The sequence below is a fragment of the Psittacula echo genome (genome assembly GCF_963264785.1).
Source record: "Psittacula echo genome assembly, chromosome: 6".
NCBI lineage: Eukaryota > Metazoa > Chordata > Aves > Psittaciformes > Psittacidae > Psittacula > Psittacula echo.
Window position 1 is genome coordinate 36,466,193 of NC_137743.1, and position 21,333 is coordinate 36,487,525.

At 35.8% G+C, this 21,333-nt stretch overlaps 1 protein-coding gene across 1 annotated transcript in view; it reads right to left on the reverse strand.

Moving 5' to 3' along the window:
• Nucleotides 1-21,333, reverse strand: part of LRP1B (LDL receptor related protein 1B) — a gene marked incomplete at both ends in the record, with an annotated part of 775,176 nt that overhangs the window by 450,313 nt on the left and 303,530 nt on the right. The window contains one exon of the mRNA XM_080621164.1: nucleotides 20,801-20,938. Coding sequence (XP_080477290.1) covers nucleotides 20,801-20,938 — 138 coding nt within the window. The remainder of the gene's footprint in view (nucleotides 1-20,800; nucleotides 20,939-21,333) is intronic.

The window sequence follows — 21,333 nt, forward strand, 5'->3', positions numbered from 1 at the left end:
AATAAGCACTCCTGAAATAAAAAGTATAAGCAGGACACTAGGATTTCATAACTGTTTCTTACAATCACTTCATACCATAGCTCCTTGGTGTGGAAGGTTATGCTTTTATTCCTCAATTTTGTTTCAAAGTGTGAAGCACTTTTACTCACATATAAGCAAATATTGAGATCCATGCTGAATAGTAATAATCTTCCATGAAAAAGAATCATGAAGCAATTGCAGTTACCTAAGAGTCATCCTCAAACTGAAAGGCGTTCCTGTCTGGGATGGAAGGCAGGGCATTTATTACAGCAGCCTTAGTCCTAATAACAATAACTCAGGATAAAATAAAATGCAGCATCTATTGAAAGTTAAGCCTGTATTAAACTCACAGAACAAATATGGTCAAAATAATGAATGCAGGACACCTGGACTTTGGAATAAAATACTAGAGGAACCAAGAGCTTTCCTAACTGGAGACCTGGAGGTCTGGTTCTATTTCTGACACATTCAGAGTACACGCAAAGGAGGAGGAGAGGTGACAGGCTCATCACTTTTTTATTCCTGAGACCTTTGGCACGACCATTCTTCTCCGGTTTTACTCACCAACCCAGTGAACTGCATTTTCACCATTAGCTCATAGCCATTTATGAACACATGCATTTTTGGTGCCCTTCCTACAACCAAGGGCATTGATGCAAGTTACACATAGGTTAAAACTGGATTCAAGCCAAATTGTGCTCCATGCTACACAAACCACTCTATTTATTAATTTATTTTAGAAAAAAAATGTTTAAAATGAACTGAACCTGACTTGAGTGTCCACTGTATGAATTGGTAAATGGTTCCTAGACTAAGTACTTAAGGATCTGCACTGGCTTATCAACATTCATACTTTTGCCATAACATGAAGGAAATAAAGCAAAAGCAAGCTCTGAGAAAAAAAAAGATGAAAGAAAAGCTGTTAAAAGCAAACATTCTTCATCCATTCCGCTGTTAATTTTCTCTTTAGCAGATCACATTCCCAATCCACCCTGAGCCAGGCAACAGTCTCAGTGGTGGTGTATTTTGCAGATCTCTCAACAGTAGCATACATAAAACCATACCTATATTGGACACAGCTGCTTGAAATTTCCAGGCAGCCATCAGATTTGCTTTTGCCTGGGAGGATATCCCTTCAATTGACGCACAGATGGAGAAGGCAGTTAACTAGCAACAATAATAATCATCCTCCATGACAGGCTTAGAGCTGAATACAAATCTAAGGTGAGGAGCTGCAGGAGATTTTAAGGCATAGTGTCCATGCCCTGATCATTACGGAGAACTCTAGCACAGAGTGTAAGAAAGGCACAAACTCTCTGTTTCAGTTGGGTATGGACTCTTCTGTTTAAGCCTTTAAACCTAGATAGAGTTATTAGAACCATTTATTAACACACCTGCTGCAGTAGAGGATGCAAACCAAAGAGAAGCCACTGTTTCAAACAGCTATTAACCTTGGTGAACAGGTGGATTCTGTAATCATAAAAATACATTATCTTGGAAGCTGTCAGGGCAGGGATGGACAATGTCTCTCATCTCCTAATCTCTCACCTGATTCCAATTTAAACGATATAAAATCCTTCAGAAGTTAAAGGTTTTTTGTTGTTTTTTTTTTTTTTTTCTTTTTTCTACACAATCCCATTATCCCTACGAAACATTCATTACACAAATCTTAGATCCATTATCTTATTAGTTATCATTATCATAATATTACTTACGGGAAGAAAGATTGATTAATTTGTCCTGGGTTTAGATACACATGCTAATATATGAATGCTTAGGAAATTAAATTCACAACCTAAGATGAAGTCCTCTGAGGCAGGCTTTCCGGTCCTTCTGGCTCCACACTGGTGTAAAATATGAACTGTGGGTGAAAATTATATCAATGCACCAGAGTAACTTTGAACTCCAGGGAAGATTAGAATTCAAACATTTTGGAGTACACCAAATTCTTGTTTTCAAAATGTCACATCAGCCTTTCCCTACATACTGGAAATTAGTGCATCAAAATGTCCCACTTTCTCATGAATAACTACTCTATTATGTTAGGGTTTTTAATGCATGGAATACTGTAAAAGAAAAGTAATCTTCTATTTTCAATCTATAGCACCAAATTAGAAAAGAAAGGGTGTTGCAGAAATTTTGCAGTTAAACAAAAGCCAATTCATTTTGCTGTAAATAACTTCCAAAGTAGTAAGTGGAATATAAAATATATATATACATATATATATATATACACACACACATATATATATACATATATATATACACATATATATATTGTATATATATATACACATATATACAACATACCTGGATTATTAGTTTTAAAACCATTCAAAATATGATTTTAACAGTCCCAAACTGCAGTTTATGGGAATTTCTGATGGAACAACAGACAACAGATCTGGTCTTGTGGAAGGTGTCCTTGCCCATGGCAGGGGAGTTGGAACTAGATTATCTTTAAGGTTGCTTCCAACCAAGACAATTCTATGATTCTATGATTCTAGAGATGTCTAGTTCACCATGCTCCTTGACTAACCAGGTAGGCTCCAGGCTGGACCATTTAATTGTGTTTGATCCTTTGCTAGCAGTCATGGCTGCAATCACAGCAGAAAACTAGCTGTACCTAACTAATATCAATACTTCATGAAGTTCCACTGCAAAGCAAAAGTTTGGTCTGTTTCTTATTTCATCCAGATGGTTTCAGCCAACCTTACATTGCAACTGTCTGAGCAAAGGACGAACAAGGTCAGAGAATAATGAAATTATAATTCAGTGACAAAATAACAAGCAACAAATGAATGCATTAGCAAATCAAGCCCAACAATGGAACATTAGTCAAACAACAACAAAGTGATTAATAGAGTTATGTATTCCTGTCAATGATTAAAACACTTAACTCTTGTACTTAGGAACTTCATCATTTTCTCCCCTGAATAACACCAGCAGTTACCAGCCATGTGGTAATTACTGCCTTCTTTCAGTCACCAGTGCAGATTTAATGTGCTCAAAGTAAAGCTATCACTGCTTTAAGTCATGCAAAATGATTGCCAGCTTTTTTGGCAGCTACCAATAAAAAATGGCTTTGTGGTGATATTAAAAGATGAAGACCACTTTCTTTTACTTACTGACATCTCCTTTTTGAAGTTAACTTTATGACTAAAAAGAGAACAGCCACCGTTTGTCACTGTTGAAAGATGGATGGATTAAAAGGAGCACATATCACCACTGCAAATGAGCTACGCACCTTCATCAATATAAATCCACAAAGCATTTGACTCTACCAGGGACACATATTCTAAGATTTTCATTCCACGAAGAGATTATGGGAACTTTAAAGGCATTGGTTCTTATTATACAAACTGTTAAAAGAAGGAGAAAAAGCAAACATTTAAACTATTCCTTTAAAACCTCTTCTTTAACTTGTGACTCTTCTTATTAAATGCTAAACACTGCTAGCAATTTTGTACAGTCTATCTTATGCTTTCTCCCCTCAAACTTTCTTTTAGTTTGTAAATCAATCACATTTCATAAAAATGCTTTTGTTTTTTCACTGAAGCAGAACTAGCAACATTTTCTCGACTCTTGTTAGAGAGGGCCTGTTGAGTGTTCTGAATATAGCAATCATGTTGTTTGTGGTTTATACTATAGTACCCTACAGGCTCATTGATCCTGACTCCACGTAATACCCAACTGGGTTTCCCCTATATGCATAGTTACGTATGTGATAATTGCCTGTGGAGTGACAAGCTATAATTATTATAAGGCAATAATTATTACCTTAGTACCTAGGAGTTCAAGCCACAGATCAGATTCCCTCTATCAAGTCAGTTTTCTCTTTGACAGAAAACTTCCAATCCTTGGCAAACCAGCTACATGGGGAAACTGAAAGGGAAATAATGCATGACACCAAATACGATGACAAGTAGGACAGGCAACAGCCCAATGTGCCATGGACATTTCATACAGACTAATTAGACCTTTTTGTGACCTTCCAGACCATCAACACATCTCTTGATTTTCTCAAAGATTTCAAATAGCCACACTTTTTAATACAATTTTTTTAAAAAAAACCCTTTTTGACAACAGATTTGAATATTATGAATTCTAATTAACTTCAAAAGAGTAATAAAAGCTTTATCCTGCAGTGGTTTGGATTATGTATCTCATTTTGCCTGAAAACATCCATCTTTATAAGACTCTCTGAGGAGACTAGAGAAACTTTATCACTATATTCTAAAAGTAAAATACATTGCAGCTGTGACAGACATCTCTTTAAAAGGAATATATATGGATTGAAGGAAAAAGAATTAGTGAGCTTCTTTACAATGGCACGGATCTTTATTTCAGGTAACATTAGATGTGCTTTCGAAGGTTCCTACCAGTCATACCCATATCTCAGCAACATTGGTTATTTCCTGGCCACTGAATGGTCTGTCCAGAGTAAACGAGTGGAGGACACCCCAGAAAGAATAACAATGCACCAGGAAGGAGATTCCCCACTGGGACTCTTATTTTAAGAAGCACAGTGCTCTTCTTCACCCTTGAGGGTTTTCTTGCCTGGTCTCATACATCTCAGCACCACCTTCACACCCTCCAAAGCCAGAATGTACTTAAGCAACTCTTACATTCTCCCAGGTTCATCAACTAATTGTGCTTTGCAAGTAGCATTGAAGAGAAGAGTTACCATGAAAATATGATAGAGACAAGGCATCTCTGATCCCAATACAGGGAATCTTAAAATAACTTTTAAAAAGCAATATTAATTTCCAATGATTATTTAAAAGCTTTATAACAATTAGTAAATTTTATTTTTCCAAAATTCTAGATTCTAATTCTATAATATATTGTCTGAATTTTCTTAAAACTAAACATCTCTATGTACAGCACGAATTTATTGGAGTTTTCTGCAACCCTCTCCTTAAAATGCATCAGTATGAGAAAAAACCAGGAAAGCCTATATTCTTCACATTTAATAAGGCAGGGTTTCTGTGACATTTTATTTAAAAGCTAATGCAAAATTGGTTTTAAAATTCATCTTTTATTTTTAATTTACAAATATTTGTCTTTTGTATGTAGCAAAATTTAAAACAATTTAATTAGCCTTTTCTTAAAACTCTGCAAGTTGTTTGTTAATGTCTATTAAGAAGGAAAAAATCAATTACCATGTTATTGTTTTCACACACACATTTTTGCACTCCAAAAATGTAATTTTTAACATTCAGATGCAAATGCCTTCCTCCACAAATTTGACAATAAAATGTCACCAATAAAAAATTTCCATATTTGTTATGTCCAGAAAAACCACTTACTGTGCCAAACAACCTATGTAAGAGTCTTGCTCACTGGTAGCTCACCTGAGAAAAATCTAAGTAAAAGTTGAGTAAATCCTTAGGCTGTGCCTCAGAACAACTGCTGAATTCCAGCATCTACTTGCACTAAGTCCATAAATTATCAGGTCTTTAGAAATACATATAGTATAACTGCAATAGAATCTATAATATCCTAATTATTACCTTACTACTAATGCTAAAGTTTGTTCTGATTAGTTTCCAAAAGAGTGGAATTACAAATATGCAAGCTTGATTTATGGTCAAACTTTGAGGTGTGACAGGACTTCCCAGAGTGAGAGGCAATGATCAGTAGCAGAACATCAGCATTGTCAGCTCCTTGGAAATCTCTGACATATTTTGCATAGCCCAAATTGACTTCCCATCTACAGTAATAATCCTTCCACACAGGAAGGCAAGCCCTTGAACAGAAATTCAAAATAAAGCATGTATTACAGCTAAAAAAGATTGCAGCACAGTAACACCTCTGCACCTAAGCAGCATGGGATGGCTGAGTAGAGTCCACCTCTCCATCAGGCAAACACTAGTACCAAGGATGAGAACATAAGCGAAACTTAGTGAGTCTCTGGCTGCATACCTTTTCCCTTGTTTGGGAGTAGCATATGAGAAAAATCTAGCAGGTATGTGTTCAAACTAGGAAAGAATAAGCAAAGTTAAAGGCTGTTCTTTTTCTCTTGTTTAGATCTCTCACAGCTGTCATTCAGCTAGTCCCAAAAATGTGTCCCACAGGAAGCAGCAGTGACAATCCAAAAGCAGTACAACTTGTAGCAATGAATAAGAAATGGCAAAACAAACAAACAAACAAAAAACAAACCAAAAAAAACCACCAAAAAAAAAAAAACCACAAAAAACCCAAAACAACCAAAATCCAAGAAACTCCAGTAATCTCTATTTGAACTAAATGTTTTCAGATTTTATGGAAGTCTGTGACTTGCTCTTCCAGACCTCAAGATTCAAATCAAATTGAAACACCATATAAATGCTGGAAGACACAAGGTTTCACTAAGCTGCTACAATTTTTCCATGCTTCTACCACCAAAAATGCCCCAAAAAATCTCATCAAGAATTAGTCGCTAACAACAACCCTTTTTGAAGGCAGCTAAATTATTTTGGAAGTCTAGAATTCTTAATCACACTCTTTGTCAAGTCCCTAAATGCACAGCTGTGCCTTCGTTAGGGGAAAAAGAAAGATATGAGAAGCACTTTCACAGCTGAAATCAGAAGTAAAGGCCTGCAGATGTATTTGTTAACAAGAATTGTATTTCATTCACATTATTTTTTACTTGGAAGATGATTGTAACTAGTGCTAACACGAGCCAACAGCAATTTCTACTTTCATTTATACTCCATATATTGAACAGGGCTTCCTGGATCCTCTGGTGAACACTAATAGCAGCTTTATTAAAACCAAGAGACTTTCCTTACACAATTACTGAAGGGCTAAATACTTCAAAAGCACTGTGGTTCCTTTTATATGTGTATCAGGGTAGACACAAACTTCTATAGAACTGGGGTCCAACATAGCCCAGTTGCTGGCCAGCTCTATGTGAATTCTGATTACACACAGCTTCTCTCTCTTGCTGCATACTGGGATCTTGCGTATGGTTTATGTACATCCTTAAGGTTGTATCATATATATTACAGATATCCTTAGGTATGCAGCATGGGTTCTTTCTGACTTTGTTATGAGTCTTAGCCTCCCAGTACCTAAAGAGGCCTACAAGAACACTGGAGAGGGACCTTTTACAAGGGCAGGTAGGGACTGGACAAGGGGAAATGGCTTTAAACTGAGAGTAGATTTACATTACATATAAGGAAGTTCTTTACTGTGAGAGTGGTGAGACACTGGCACAGGTTGCCCAGAGAAGCTGTGGGTGCCCCATCCTTGGATGGGGTGTTCGAGGCCAGACTGGATGGGTCCTTGAGCAACCTGGTCTACTGGAAGCTGTCCTTGCCCATGTCAGGGGATTTGGGGCTAGATGATCTTGAAGGTCCCTTCCATCCCAAACCTGTGTAGGATTCTATGAAAATATGAGGCATTTTGCAAATGGCTCTTCCCAGCTGCGGATTGTTTTGTCATCAGGAGGGAAAAATTTCCTGGATTGGCAGAATGTTAAACGTAATGTATGAATTTTTTAAGGGATGTAAATAATGAGATTGTGAATCTCTCCATTTAAAAGGAAATATTCACTAGTTTTTACATCCCACAAATTTAGCAGCATTAGTACTAGAATGATTCATGTTTTTACAACAGTTTCAACATATCATCAACTACCTGGCACATAATGGTGGACTTCAAAACAAAAAGTTTTCAGATAATACAAAGCCTGATTTTCTGTGGGGATCATGTAAGGGTATCTTTTTATCTTTCATCTAGTTGTCCTTTGTAACCCTCCAAACAGTACGCATACATAGAAACCAGCAACCTTTTCAGTAGTAGAGGAAGCATCCATGATCCCCATTTTACTTCATCTAAAAAATAATACACATCGTGTCACTAAAAGGTATGTTGCTATTTAAAGCATTTTTCCATTAAGCTCAAGAGGGGGAAATTACAGTTTGAAGATCACTGTGTTTTATCCGTCCCTCTAATATCAGACATTATGAGCGACATGAGTTCAGTTTGGGTTTGTTCTTTTATCTCTCTAAAAATCAAAACATCCAGCTCCCATGTTAAGGGCAGGAAGCAAACCTTGGTTTTCCTGGAGGACTAGTATAGTACATTACATTTTTATACATCATAAGACATTCAAGTTATCAGAAAGCAGGAGTATGGGCTTCACACTATGTCCATTTAAATTTGTGAGTAATTCTCGGATTATTCTTAATGTAAATTATGAACATCAATTCATGGCAGAAAGCAAAACAGCTGCATTTCACAAAAGTATTTTTAATTACAATGTACTTTAAATGCCAGTACTCAGGATGTCTGAACAGTTTTGGTTTTATGTAACTGCACATTTTATAGAAAAAATTGTAGAACAGAACTTATTCCCATCCTGGTTTATCCTCTTGATGCCCCAGTGTGCAGTTAGTTTGAAAATTTAAAATTATATTGATGCTCTTCCTGTAGAAACCTAAGAAAAACCTGCACATAAATGTTTTCTGCTATTCCTCTACCACTTTGTTGTCTTTCAATGAAGTAAAAAAGCTCAAATTTCCTAAAAGACAACTGTTTTCCTACTTCTGAATTGTGAATTCTCTTTTTAATCTGTCAATCTATGTCTTCTGAATTGTGAATTCTCTTTTTAATCTGTCAATCTATGTCGCTTTCTACAATGACTTGATCCTAGATAGAACTGTTTTACCATAAAAATTTCAAAATACAAAATAAATGTGACCTCACGTTGGTTTTCACCAATTCACATTTTTGTTCAAGAATTTAGTTTGGCAAGTAAATCAAAATTTGAATGCTCATTAAATGAACAAGTTTGGTTTTAATAAATAAATTATACAAGTCAATATCAAAGAATATAACTAAACAAATGTTTATGGAAATTAAGACACAACCAGCCCAGGGAACAAGCTATTCTTTTGGGGCAGTTGCTGAAACTGTCTTAGAGTAACACTGAGGCAGCATGCCATGGCAGCACCTTATTAGCATGTTCAAATTTAATAAAAAGATTGAGGTTATTCCTTCAATACCAGAGCTTTACCTTAAGAGCAGGAAATACAATCTGAAAGGAATAGTTTCTGACTACGCAGAGATCCCACAAAAAGGAGGCAGAGCCACTAACAGCTCCTGTCCTTCAGCAGAGGATACTTCCTCTCATACACATCTGCTTCGACAAAAGTATACAGATCACAGCTCCAGTGTCCCTACTCTGAGAAGATGCTCTGGGAGTCAGCAGGCTTTGGCTGGGATCCCATCACCTTTATACATCATCTGATACAAAAAGCTGCCTTTTCCATATGTAGCTGGATTCACTTGTGCCGAAATTCTAGGAGATGCACATCATTAAAAGAGGGAAAAAAGTCAGTTAAACAAGTGGTAGTTCCTATATCTGATGCATAATTTTAAAGAAGCATCAAAGACCATTAAAAAATAAAAAGTACCCCAGACAGCTACAAATTGAATTGCCTGCTGATAATTAAAAAGTGCATTTGTTTAAAAGACCATATATAGTTCTTAATAAGAGAGTATATTGAGCTTCCATATACAAGGCAAAGAGATGTGTTTGAGGCTTAAACTACTACAACTGAGTCTTTTATTTTAAAATACAGACATTTTCTCTTTGGTTGATTTTGTTCTGGGAACAAGACATCATCTCACGTAAGTGTGGGAAACAAGCTGCATCATGATGAGGGCAGAAAAGTGCCACTGTGCATTGGATAAACCTACGTTTGGAATCATAACCTGTTCTGCTGTTAATTCCTCCTCTTTTTAATCTCTGTGGTCATCACTTCCTTTGAAAAATGGGAGGGCTGACAATGGTTCATTTTCCCATAATCTTCCAAACAGCATTTTTAATACTTTGGTACCTTTAAATGGATTTTTAGAAGGACTGGATAGACATAAAATATTTTAGAAATATGCTAAACATAGTCTCAGATAGTTTGACTTCATAGGATATGTTCTGCCACAATATTCCAGAGTTCAAAAGGGACGCTAGAGAGCAGCCAATACAACTATAGCAGCCTTATTCAACAGTTCTATGCCAGAAAACACTATTGCTTTGCACAGAACGGGTCACATTCCCATCCTGATCTTTAAATAGGCTTCATCCTTCTCCAGATGTAGCATTTAAAAAAAAAAAAACAACAAAAAAAAACAAACCTAAAAAATAAATCCTTTTGCATATGTAAATGCTTAAACAGCTCCTGAATATACGTGATTAAAAAAAAAAAAGTAAGCTCATTTTTTGGTTTGGATATGCCCAGTACAGAAGCCTAAGATTATGGAAATGTTGCCATTAATTCCAGTAGGATTCAGGTCTCATCCTAGTTTATTTTTTGATTATTGCACATTGCTTTTTCAATATTTTTTTAACAAGAGTTTTCATGCTTGAAGAGGTTGTTAATGAACTTAACTAGAGAGAACATTATCTACACAGAGAGCAGTAAATTAGGTCTATATTTTCTTGGCATAATGTGTTGGGTTTAAAAAATAGTATTACTAGAAATTATTAATCTGTCTATTCTCTATGCAAACAGTATAGATTATATGTGATTCACATTCATTACAACTCTATTATATTTATTTAGGAACAGGACTGAAGCATATGTCAGTATCATATTATGTCACCCAAAAATTTTCTAAACTTTACAGTCTCGAATTCCGGTGAATTTTTCTCTCTCCAAAGTTCAAGGAATGGAACTTGGTAGAATGTAATATGGAAGTAAGTAGTTTCTTCCATTCAATACCTGCAAGAACATGATGACAAATCATAACTTTTGACTATTTAAAACATATGTTGTGCACTATATGCTAGAGAAGTGGTGTGTGAAGCAACTGTGGTAAGATCTATGATGTTCTAAAGGACAAGTACCAATAATCAGGGACACATAGGCAAGATGGAGTAACAACCACAAAGAAACGCTGCTGAGCCATAGATTGATACTGCTGCATATGCACAGGAAGATAAAATATTCTTAGGTTAGAGGTCTCCTGGCAAAGTCTTATTTTCTTATGTGAGTCAGTGCAGTGGGAACATGTTCCTACTCTTTGATGCATGTATTTCCAAACAGAGAATATTGACAAAATAGGTCTGTTTTACTAGTACTCACATAAATGATTTTACTAAACCTTGTTATTGACTGGTCCCAGTATTGTCCCCAGTTGGTTTTTTTTCATAGAATCATAGAACAGTTAAGGTTGGAAAGCACCTTAAGAACATCTAGTTTCAACCCCCCTGCCAAGGGGAGGGATGCCTCGCACTAGACCATGTCAACCAGGGCCATCCAACCTTGGTATCCAACCAGGGTACCCAACCTGGCCTTGAACACTGTTAGGGACAGAGAATCTACCACTTTGGGTAACCTGTTCTTACTTGTTTCCAGTGATTCTTTTTACTTGCCTTTTACTTCCTGTACTTTCCCATGGTAACACTTTTTATTTTCTTTCTCCCACAACTTTTAACTCTTTCCATCTCACATCACAGTATTTTAATGTGTACATTTCACAGATACCTCAAATTTTAGGCATTACTCCTGTGATTTAAAGAATAAGTTACATTTTCTTGACACAGATTTTTGTGGAGAAAAGATTACTGAAATCTTCCAGAAAGGATATAATGAATTCTGAAAACCAGTTTTTGTATGCTCCGTGCATACTCTTCCTTCCTAGTGGAAGACCAAGAGTTATTTCTCACACTGTCAATGTGAACTTCTTCACACCACTGAATATTATCAATCTTACTTAAAACTGGTGACATCTTGTTTATCGCAGTCTCAGAAATTCTGGCAACTTTAATTTTTAAACTGTATTAAACAATTTGAAAAGTACTAAGACTTTTTGATTATACAGTTTCATGAGCTCAAAATTGCAAACTGCAAGAAGTCTGATGCAGTAAGAAATCAAAGTTCTGTCTAAAGGAAAAATTGTGAGTTCTTTTCAGTTCTGTACTGTGTGAAAAGGCAAAATACAATGTATGTAAGTGGCCGGGTGTCCCGGGTTCAGCAGCAGCAGTCACTTTTTCTCCTTCTTAGTAGCTGGTGCAGCGCTGTGGTTTTGGCTTTCGGCCTGGGAATAATACTGATAAAGCCGATGTTTTCAGTTGCTGGTCAGAATGTTTACCCTGACCAAGGACTTTGTGAGTCTCATGCTCTGCCAGGGAGGAGGAGAAGCCAGGAGGAAGCAGGGACAGGACACCTGACCCAAACTAGCCAAAGAGGTATTCCATACCACAGCACGTCATGCCCGGGGATGTAAATGGGAGTTACCCGGAAGGGCACATCCTCTTGTTTGTCAGGCTCATTTCCGGCAGGTGGTATCGTATTCTCTTTCCTTGCTATTTCTCTTATCATTATTATTATTGGTGGCAGCAGTAGTGATTTGTGTTATACCTTAGTTACTGGACTGTTTTTATCTCAACCCGTGGGAGTTACATTCTTTCGATTCTCCTCCCCATCCCTTGGGGGTGGGGTGGGGGGGGGGCAGAGTAGAAACTGTGTGGCTGACTTGCCGACTGGCTTAAACCACGACACCGGGCAAGTGGATGCTGTATAAAGGCATATGTGTTCCAGGTGGGTCTCCCAGAATTAACCCTCTTTGATTAACAATGCCAACTAATTGCTGAGATGGAAACAAGTGAGAGACCAGAAATGACTCTTTGCCATGAGAATTCAAATGAACACACTGGAACTTCAAGTATTTGCTACAATAAATGTTTAACTGTTCATTCCACAAAGAGTGCCATGAGGAACAAAAGCACCCCCCACATAGAACATCTTGTAGTTTGCTCATTTGTTTATCCACCTTGGGAAGATAAGGAGCTGGGAAGTCAAGTCCCCTGAGGCAGAGAGTGAAAGAACTTGAAACTGAGTTTCATAATTTAGCGTGGCTGAGGACTCCTGAGGCAGAAAACTGACAACTGCATTTCTGACAAATTATGTGACGCTAGCCCCAGAATTTGCTCTTTTCTGTCTTCAATTTGATCCCGTTCTGTAAATTTAGGTAAACTTTATAAACACCTTTAGAAGAACCAACACCACGTTTTTCAGCATGTGAGTTTCACTTAATTTTCTTCCTCACTTCAAACATCAGGTTGCCCAGTTATTTTAAAACTCTGTTGATATGAGCAATGAATAGGCAAATAATGTCACTGGAGTAAGAGACCATGGAAATTTAATAATCACATATTTTACTGACAGGTGCCTCAGATACATTTTTTCCTCATCAGATGTAATCTTACTATTAGCTAATGTAAAAAGTATTAATTGTTACTCTATAGATGTAAAGTTCCTGTATATTCTGAAAAAAAAAAAATACTTAAAAGGAAACTGAAAAAGAACCCCATTACTTCTTCTAAATAAGATATCAGTATGTCTAATGTATCCCCTGCACTCCAAATATTGGTGACAATAGCTAGATAAAAATAAAAATATAAACTGTATGCTATTATTCTCCCTATGCCTCAAGGTCACTAATGTTTTATAAACATTGGTGTCAGCCCCTGGTATCTCCTCCCTGAAAAGCTGTCTCTGACACCTATATACTGAAAATGCAGGTAAGATATACTCTGTGATGTGAACTAATGGCAGCCAGCCAGCAGATACAACTCCTGCTTGTGGGCTGAGTTTACGAGTGCTGGTTTTTTTGTCATGTGACTGGAACTCCTGATTATGCCCAGAGTATTTATCTTCAAAAAAATATCATATCATACAAAATATCATATCATACAAAAAGTATCTTACATTTCTCATGTAAGACAATTTGCTAAAGAGTTTGATTAGCTCCAACAGGGAAAAATAATAATATAACTATACACAACATAAAGATAACAAAAAATATTGAATAAAACAGAAAAGGGGATGCTCATAGTAAGAATTTAAATGTTTGTTTTCTTCTTTCAATAGAGGGCAGCCTCAAAACAGTAAGAGCAGGAAACAGCAGCAGGAAACAATAAATACCATTTAACCAAAATCCCTGGAAAGTAGAACAAAGCTTTCTCAGATCATTCCATCACATATCCCTCAACACTGACTGCAGCTGTTTTCATCAGGTTTATATAGCCCTAAACCTGAGCCAGTTAACTACTGTCATCACTAACTGGCCCTCTTAACTACCATGATCATGTTTAAAATATGACATGTTAATGTTCTACTACATTTTGTGCATTTTATGAGGCAAGAGGATCACAGAAAAGCTGAAATATCTGACTTATAATATTTAATCCTCTCTCCCATAAGGAAGATTAAAAAGAACTACACAGTGCCACCATTCAACACTGCATGTAAATATGGTATTCCTGTTGCAAACATGTTTTCCATGACATTGAAGAAAGTATATGTATTTAAAACATGTATGCTAAATAGGAAGACTTATCAGTACTTGTATTCGGGAGGCCATACCTGACCAACACTTAGTTCTGCAAGTAAGGAACAGTATCCAACATTTTCTCCCAAGAAAATGAATACTGCAACTTGAAATGGAAATACTTATTGGGAGGAGACAAGACACACATCACACCTTCAGTGGACAAAAGCACATTATATATGCTACATAATACATAATGATGTGTTATTTTATATTATTATCAATATGGTCAAACATTTAAATCCTACACTTGCTTTGCCATGTAGGCAATACTAATACCTTAACAACAGTGTTCATTTGTGTATTGTGCCCTAAAAAATCTCTTTAGCAACAGCCCACAAAAGGTGGGATGAAATCAAATCACTCTTAATGTCTTCTCCGGCTCTGTCACTGTGCTAGCCACCCTTAATTTGCTTTGCTGCAATAAGATTTTCTGACAGAAAGTTATTAAATCACCATGTCCATGACTTCTTTGTTTTGACAGCGGAATAGATTAAATGACCTTGGCTAATTTCAATGATCCACATCATGTTCTATTAAGGCAAAAAGATGGGAGAGTATTACACAAGAAATTGGATATTTGGACAGTGAAATAAAAAGGAGATGCAATAAAATGGAAAAATGCAAAAAAAGCCTTTGCCCAGACAAATGTAGTTACTTACTAGCATCTCTATTCCAAAGCAAAAATGCCTACAATCATCTTATTTTAGTGCCTACACTTTTTTTCTCTATTCTGTCTTATAACAACGAGTAGAAGAGTTGATGCAGAACGCAGAGCAGTTGCAAAGGGAATAATTTTGAATGTTACCTGATGGTTTTTATCAGCCCCACTGGTACATCAGGAGCATGGTGAGATTTCCTGGAGGTTCAAGGATTCAGCAACCTGACATGATGCTTTGTATATCACAGTCTTAAAGGATGACTGAATTTAAAGCTTGTCAGAATAAACCAAATGAGTTTACAGGGAAATCTTTTGCACTACTTCTAGAAACAGTTTCATGAGAAAATGGTGGGAACATTTATAATTCTAGACTAATTTAGCTTTTCTTTGTTACCTTCTTACACAACTCCATAAGAAAGAAAAAAAAATAAAATCCATATGAAGCTCCATAACTTTGCTTTATAATTTTGCTTCATTCTTGAAAGGCCTGAATTTTCCATAAAATTCTGAAATTTGTATTTTCCCCTCTGGTAAACACCACTTAAAATTTCCCAGTGTAGAGATTTCCAGCTGTAGAAATGCCAGAATGAAAACATGATTCAGTAATAGCAGCATTTATTGTTGTCTTATGATAACAATTCATTCAAAAAGCCTAAACAGAAAAATAATACTCTGATTGTAAGCTCCTACAAATATTATTTTCAGTCAGATCTTCTGCATGTCTGTTCTGCAGTTTCCTAATACTAATTGATCCAGAGTTCGCCTTTGTATATTTTATTGACTAGAGATTATGGTTCAGATCACAGTATAAAAATATCCAAATAATATGAAGGCATGGAAGGATTCGATGAGATCTGTTATGTTCAGTCAAAAATTAAGTTTTAATTAAAAAAGAAAGTATCTTAACCTTTGTGATCTCTCCTAGATTTTCTTAATTAACCTATTAAGTTATGTTGGGTTACATTCAGTTAATACGTCAAACAAAAAAAATTAACTTGTTTTCATAAGACATTTGGTCTTAAGGTAATGCAAATTTCTCCTGTATGCCCAGGTTCATCTTGTCCATGGGACTAGGTAGGCAGACAGATAGACATGCAGGCGATTACTTTACGTATGGTGACTTTCCAAATAGCAAGGGGCTTTATCGGGTGCTGCAGTGCTGCTATTGCAATGACTTTCAATATGAGTTGGCAAAAGCTATCTGAATAATCAGTATTTCAGATGGGAATAGATACAGCCACATTTTCATACAACCCCATCTTCAGTGGGGAGCTGCTGAGATGCAGAGCCAGGAAGAGCAATACCCTGAGCTCTGACAAGCCCTGGTCCAGTGACTCCTGCATGTCACAGAGCTAGGATACTGGTCAGATACTATTGGCAGCTAATCAGTAACAGTGACTAGAATGACAGAAAGCATCCTCAAGAACCTGCTCAACTCTGCACTTCAGGATTTTAGTGCAAATAGACTTCTAGGGAATCCCTACAACATTCCTGCTTTCCCCTTCTCAAAGCCTTGGCTTGTCTATCCTCAAACCAAAGAAGTACAGAGCATAGTCCATGTCAGGGCTATGACAGTAAACTAATAAGATCCCAATGTACTTTATGGCGAATATGTGTACTGGAAATGTGCACATGCAGACTGCTAACGATATTACTATTTTTTTGTCAAATAGGATGGATGAATTTGCCACAGTATTCCCACTGTCCATAGAAATGCAATGGGTACTGCAGTATAATGCAAAATATACTTAAATTTAAAGTCACAGCATAGGTGTGTGATTCACGCCTTCACTGGGCTCTTACCTTGGCCTCTTAATTCTTTGTCAGTTTTGTTCTCTATAATGGTTCCATTGATAAATTGGCATAAGCCAAAGATACGCAGAGTATTTGCTCTAGCATTTTTTGGTTTTTTTTTCACTATTTAGTATTTTTATGGCTGGAGTATCCTGAATTAGTATAACCATTCCTGCAGCTATTAATAATTACTTATCCCTCAAGTTGTTTAGAAGAAGGAAGTCTCTATATTCTGTGAAAGTTTTAGTTTTCAATAGCTCTAACTCAGAGACAGACCAAAACCTAATTTTGGCATGTTACCTTCTTTTTTTTTTTTTTTTTTTTGCCATATATATAGAGAGATATATAAAGTACTTATTTATAAAATTGTACAAATCACCTCTGCAGCCTTATAAAAAACATTTTCTAAGATTCATGGGAACGTGACTGTCATTCTCATGAAGTGATCGTAAGTATGTTATCTAATCCTTCACATAACGCAAGGCCAGGTTACTCCCTCTAACCTGTGATGGATATCTGTCTAAGTTGTTCCTAAAACCTTTAGAATAAATAAAAATAGGTATTTTAACCTTCAAAAGACCACAAAATCAGAGGCTGCAGCAAGCTGTAGCACATGATGTGCTTTACCTGACCTAGTCCCGGTCCCATATTGATGATGCCCCTGGTGAGCTCACAGAGGGCTTACCAATACAGGACTGGGATGAACTGCGGGAAGGAAAAACTTGGGGCTAAGTAGTTCGGCTTGCAATAATTTGATGACTCTCTGTGAAAGAAGACTTCTTAGTTTATTGCATGGCTGAGCTTTAAAAGTGGCTGAAAATGTAACTGAAATAAAGACCTGACTCTCAACAGAAACCTGAAGAACAGTGTTAAAGAAAGAAGCTTAACTATCAAGAGCAACTACAGATCTGTCTTCTACTAGAACTACTCAAACTTTAGCCTAATTTTGGCACTGGTAAATTTTACCTGAGCCTTATTAATACTCCAAATACCAGTGGGTACTAACTCCTCCATTCAGCAGTATTGGATCCTAGTGAAAGAATCTGATGAATCTCTCGGAAAGCTGACCAGCCCCAGCCAATTCTTTTTAGGAGGGGTTAGTATATACTATATATATATAGATATAGATATAGATATAGATATATTGATCCCTTGCTTATTCAGCCTCTTTAAAGTTTTCATTAAGTAGTCAAAATAATAGTAAAGAATACAAAATGACCAAATACAGATGTCTTATCACTATTATATGCTGTGAGTTTCAGTTTCCATGAACTACACACCCCTTCTCTTCTGAAGGACATTGAAACACGTAATGTGAAATATCTATACATAATAAAACATTTTTTATTTCATATTGCCACAACCCCTCCTGAATTTATGCATTACATTCACCAGGAAAAATGCTTATGTGCCTGAAATAAAAGATGATGAGACAGGAATGTCATTGTATTTACCACTATTTCCTTGAAATTTCACATAGATTACCATTTCACACTGAAGATATGATCGCACTTTTACTTGCCAGGGAAAGGTGCAAGCCTGAATATATCTCTAAAAGATCATAATGCAATGAACCAACGTAAGCATTAAATTTAGAGAAAAAAATTAGTCTAGTTCCAGTTACTGAATGCATATAGTCCATTAGTTCTTCAGTGTTATTAGAAGCTTTCACCCCTGTGGAGTTGTGACCTGTACACTGAAATAGTCTTTGCCATGGACACGCCCCTTCCTCCACTTCCCTTCATATTATAACTTATTTCCCTGGTGTACAGACCATGACTTATTTACACAGCACCATCAGTGACGCTAGTGATAGCTTGTTTTAATATAGTCAGCTCTGTAATCAATCGACATGTTTGCTATTAAATATTTAAAACCCTTATTATCGTCAATCAAAAATTTCATATGAACAATGCTAATTAAAGAGGTACATACTTAAAATGTTAGTTTTGTTACTAATATCAAGAAAAAGCTAACTATTTGGCTAGGTTTCTGAAGCAACTTTGCAGCTTTTGGCCATGCAGATATCTAAACATGACTCGTGTATTCAGGACATAGAAAGTACAACAGAATGACTCAACAGTTACCCATGCATTGTTCTGATATATAAACATACAGAGAGAGAATAATTACAACTGTACTGCATTCATATCAAATGTCTAATACATAGGAATGTATCATAATAGAACATCAGTGGCAAGTGTTAATATCAAACTACATGAACATAATGAAAAAATTCCTAATACATAGGAATCTATCATAATAGAACATCAGTGGCAAGTGTTACTATCAAACTACATGAACATAATGAAAAAATGTTGTTTCCTATATTCTTTGGCTTTGTTGATAGAAATGTTTCCATTAGTGATTTCAAGAACTGCCTCTTATAAGCAAGTCAAAATACATAATTACTACAAAACCTAATATTACCAAGTTGTTAACCACTTACTAGATGAGTTGTTTGGAGACAACCTTAAATTCTTAATAAAATATAATAAAAGAATTTCATTTTCTATGTGTCCTGTGTGGTTTAGACCAAATGTTTGTTTAGTATATTTTACTAAATTCTATGGTAATTTATTAGAGCAGACATTAATTTTACCATTGGGAAGTTTTCATATTCACGTATGATTGTAAAGGAGTGAGAATCAACATGAACTTTACATTTGACCATAAACTGAAAGGGCATGAATAATGATTAGGAATTATACTGTGCTATCATGTTCCAGAGTACAGGCTACATATACAAAATGCTACATGTGAAAACCAAACACAACTATTTTACACTAATATAGGATTTCATTTTTAGTGTATTTTTTCTGATTCAATTAATCTCTTAGTTCAAAGGGTTAAAATGCAGTAAACATATGAGAGAGTTATAATGCAATAATTATTCAGCACTGGAAGTTCTTAATCCTCTGCCATTTAATCTAGAGCAATTCATACAAATATGTGACTGTTGAGGAATACACATATAAATAGCACTTAATGAATCAATGCTGCTCTCTAAAATACACTCATCTGCCATTTCAGAAAACTTCAGTACGGGCCAACTTCTACTTTGGCCAATTTAACTTTTTTTAGGTTTTGCATGCTGGGTCCTGTGCCAAAATCAATGTCCTGACACAAATTCTGATTTTGTGTAATGCTCATTGAACAAGGACTAAAAAGTAGAGCCTTCAAGAAAAGGTATGATTTCTATCTCTATAAATAAGTATTGTCATATATTTTATGACTGCCTGTATTCTCACCTGGTTATATAAAAAAAACCTATTTGTGGTTTTGGGAAGTCAGCAGTATTACACTGATTAATTCCAGCCTGAAAATAACTAATGTTAGTAACTCATGGTATGACAGATTTGGACTTAATATGGCAGCCTTATAAGTATCCCCAAGGCAAACCTTACTAAGTCTTCTGAGTAGCAGAGCTAAGATATTAAAAAAACAGTTGGCCTGCACCAATTTCTATTTAAGATTTCTCATTGCCAAAATTAGGTAACAGCACTCTTACATAGTAGATTATTGGAATAAAATCCCCCCAAAGCAAGTCCTCAACAAAAAATAATGCTCACAGCAAACCTGATGCATTTTTGAGTGAGTTTCTTTGGCTTTTTTGTTTAAACAAAGAGAAAAAAAAAAATATTCTGGCAAACAGTGTGCTGACCAGCACTTGCTCCTGAATAAAAAAAACTTCCTCATCCTTCTTTCAGTATAACTATTTCCATCATACATGCTTAGTAACTTAAAGTCTGAAAACCCTTATGAGCTTTTTTTGCATTTTCTTCACACAGAATAGTTGTAAAATAAACTTGAAATATGGATTAAAATACGCCTCCATCAATTCACTTTTGTGTTTGCTTTTTTTTTTTTTATATATATATACATCTGTATATGCATTCCCAAAAAGAAGAAAGTGCTGGTTCTCTTTGAACGCGAAAAGAAAACAGAGTAGAAGATTTTGGGTTAAAGCATTTTTTCCTCAGCAAGTTTACTTACCCCGGCAATGTACTCCTTCATCATACCCATCAGAACAGTCATAAACACCATTGCAGAGCTGGGAGAAGTGAATACATTTGTTTGTACCGATGCAGCTAATGTAATTCAGGGCACACTTAAAATCTGCTTCCTCAGGACCTAAAAAAGAGATAGAAAATTTCTTATACATATTTTTATATCCACAAAAAGGCAAAGAAAGTTCAATATTGCATTTCCATTTAAAAGCTAAGCGCAACACTCTATCCGTTTTGCAGATTTTAGTGCATTATCATAACTTCATTTAGGAGAATTAAAATAATCAGAAATTATTAGTCCAATTAAAAGGAAATCAATGGGCCGGAAGATAATTTCCCAAACTACAAGTGTTTTGCAGAGGCTAAACTTAAGCTTTTATTTTTATTTTTTTTAATGTTAAAAAATATCATAAGATTGCCTTGTGAATTTCATATTACATCAAGAGTCACTTCAAGAGTAACAGTTACCACTATTTTCAATCATTGTTGTTCTGTAGACATAATTGTAGCTATTTATGA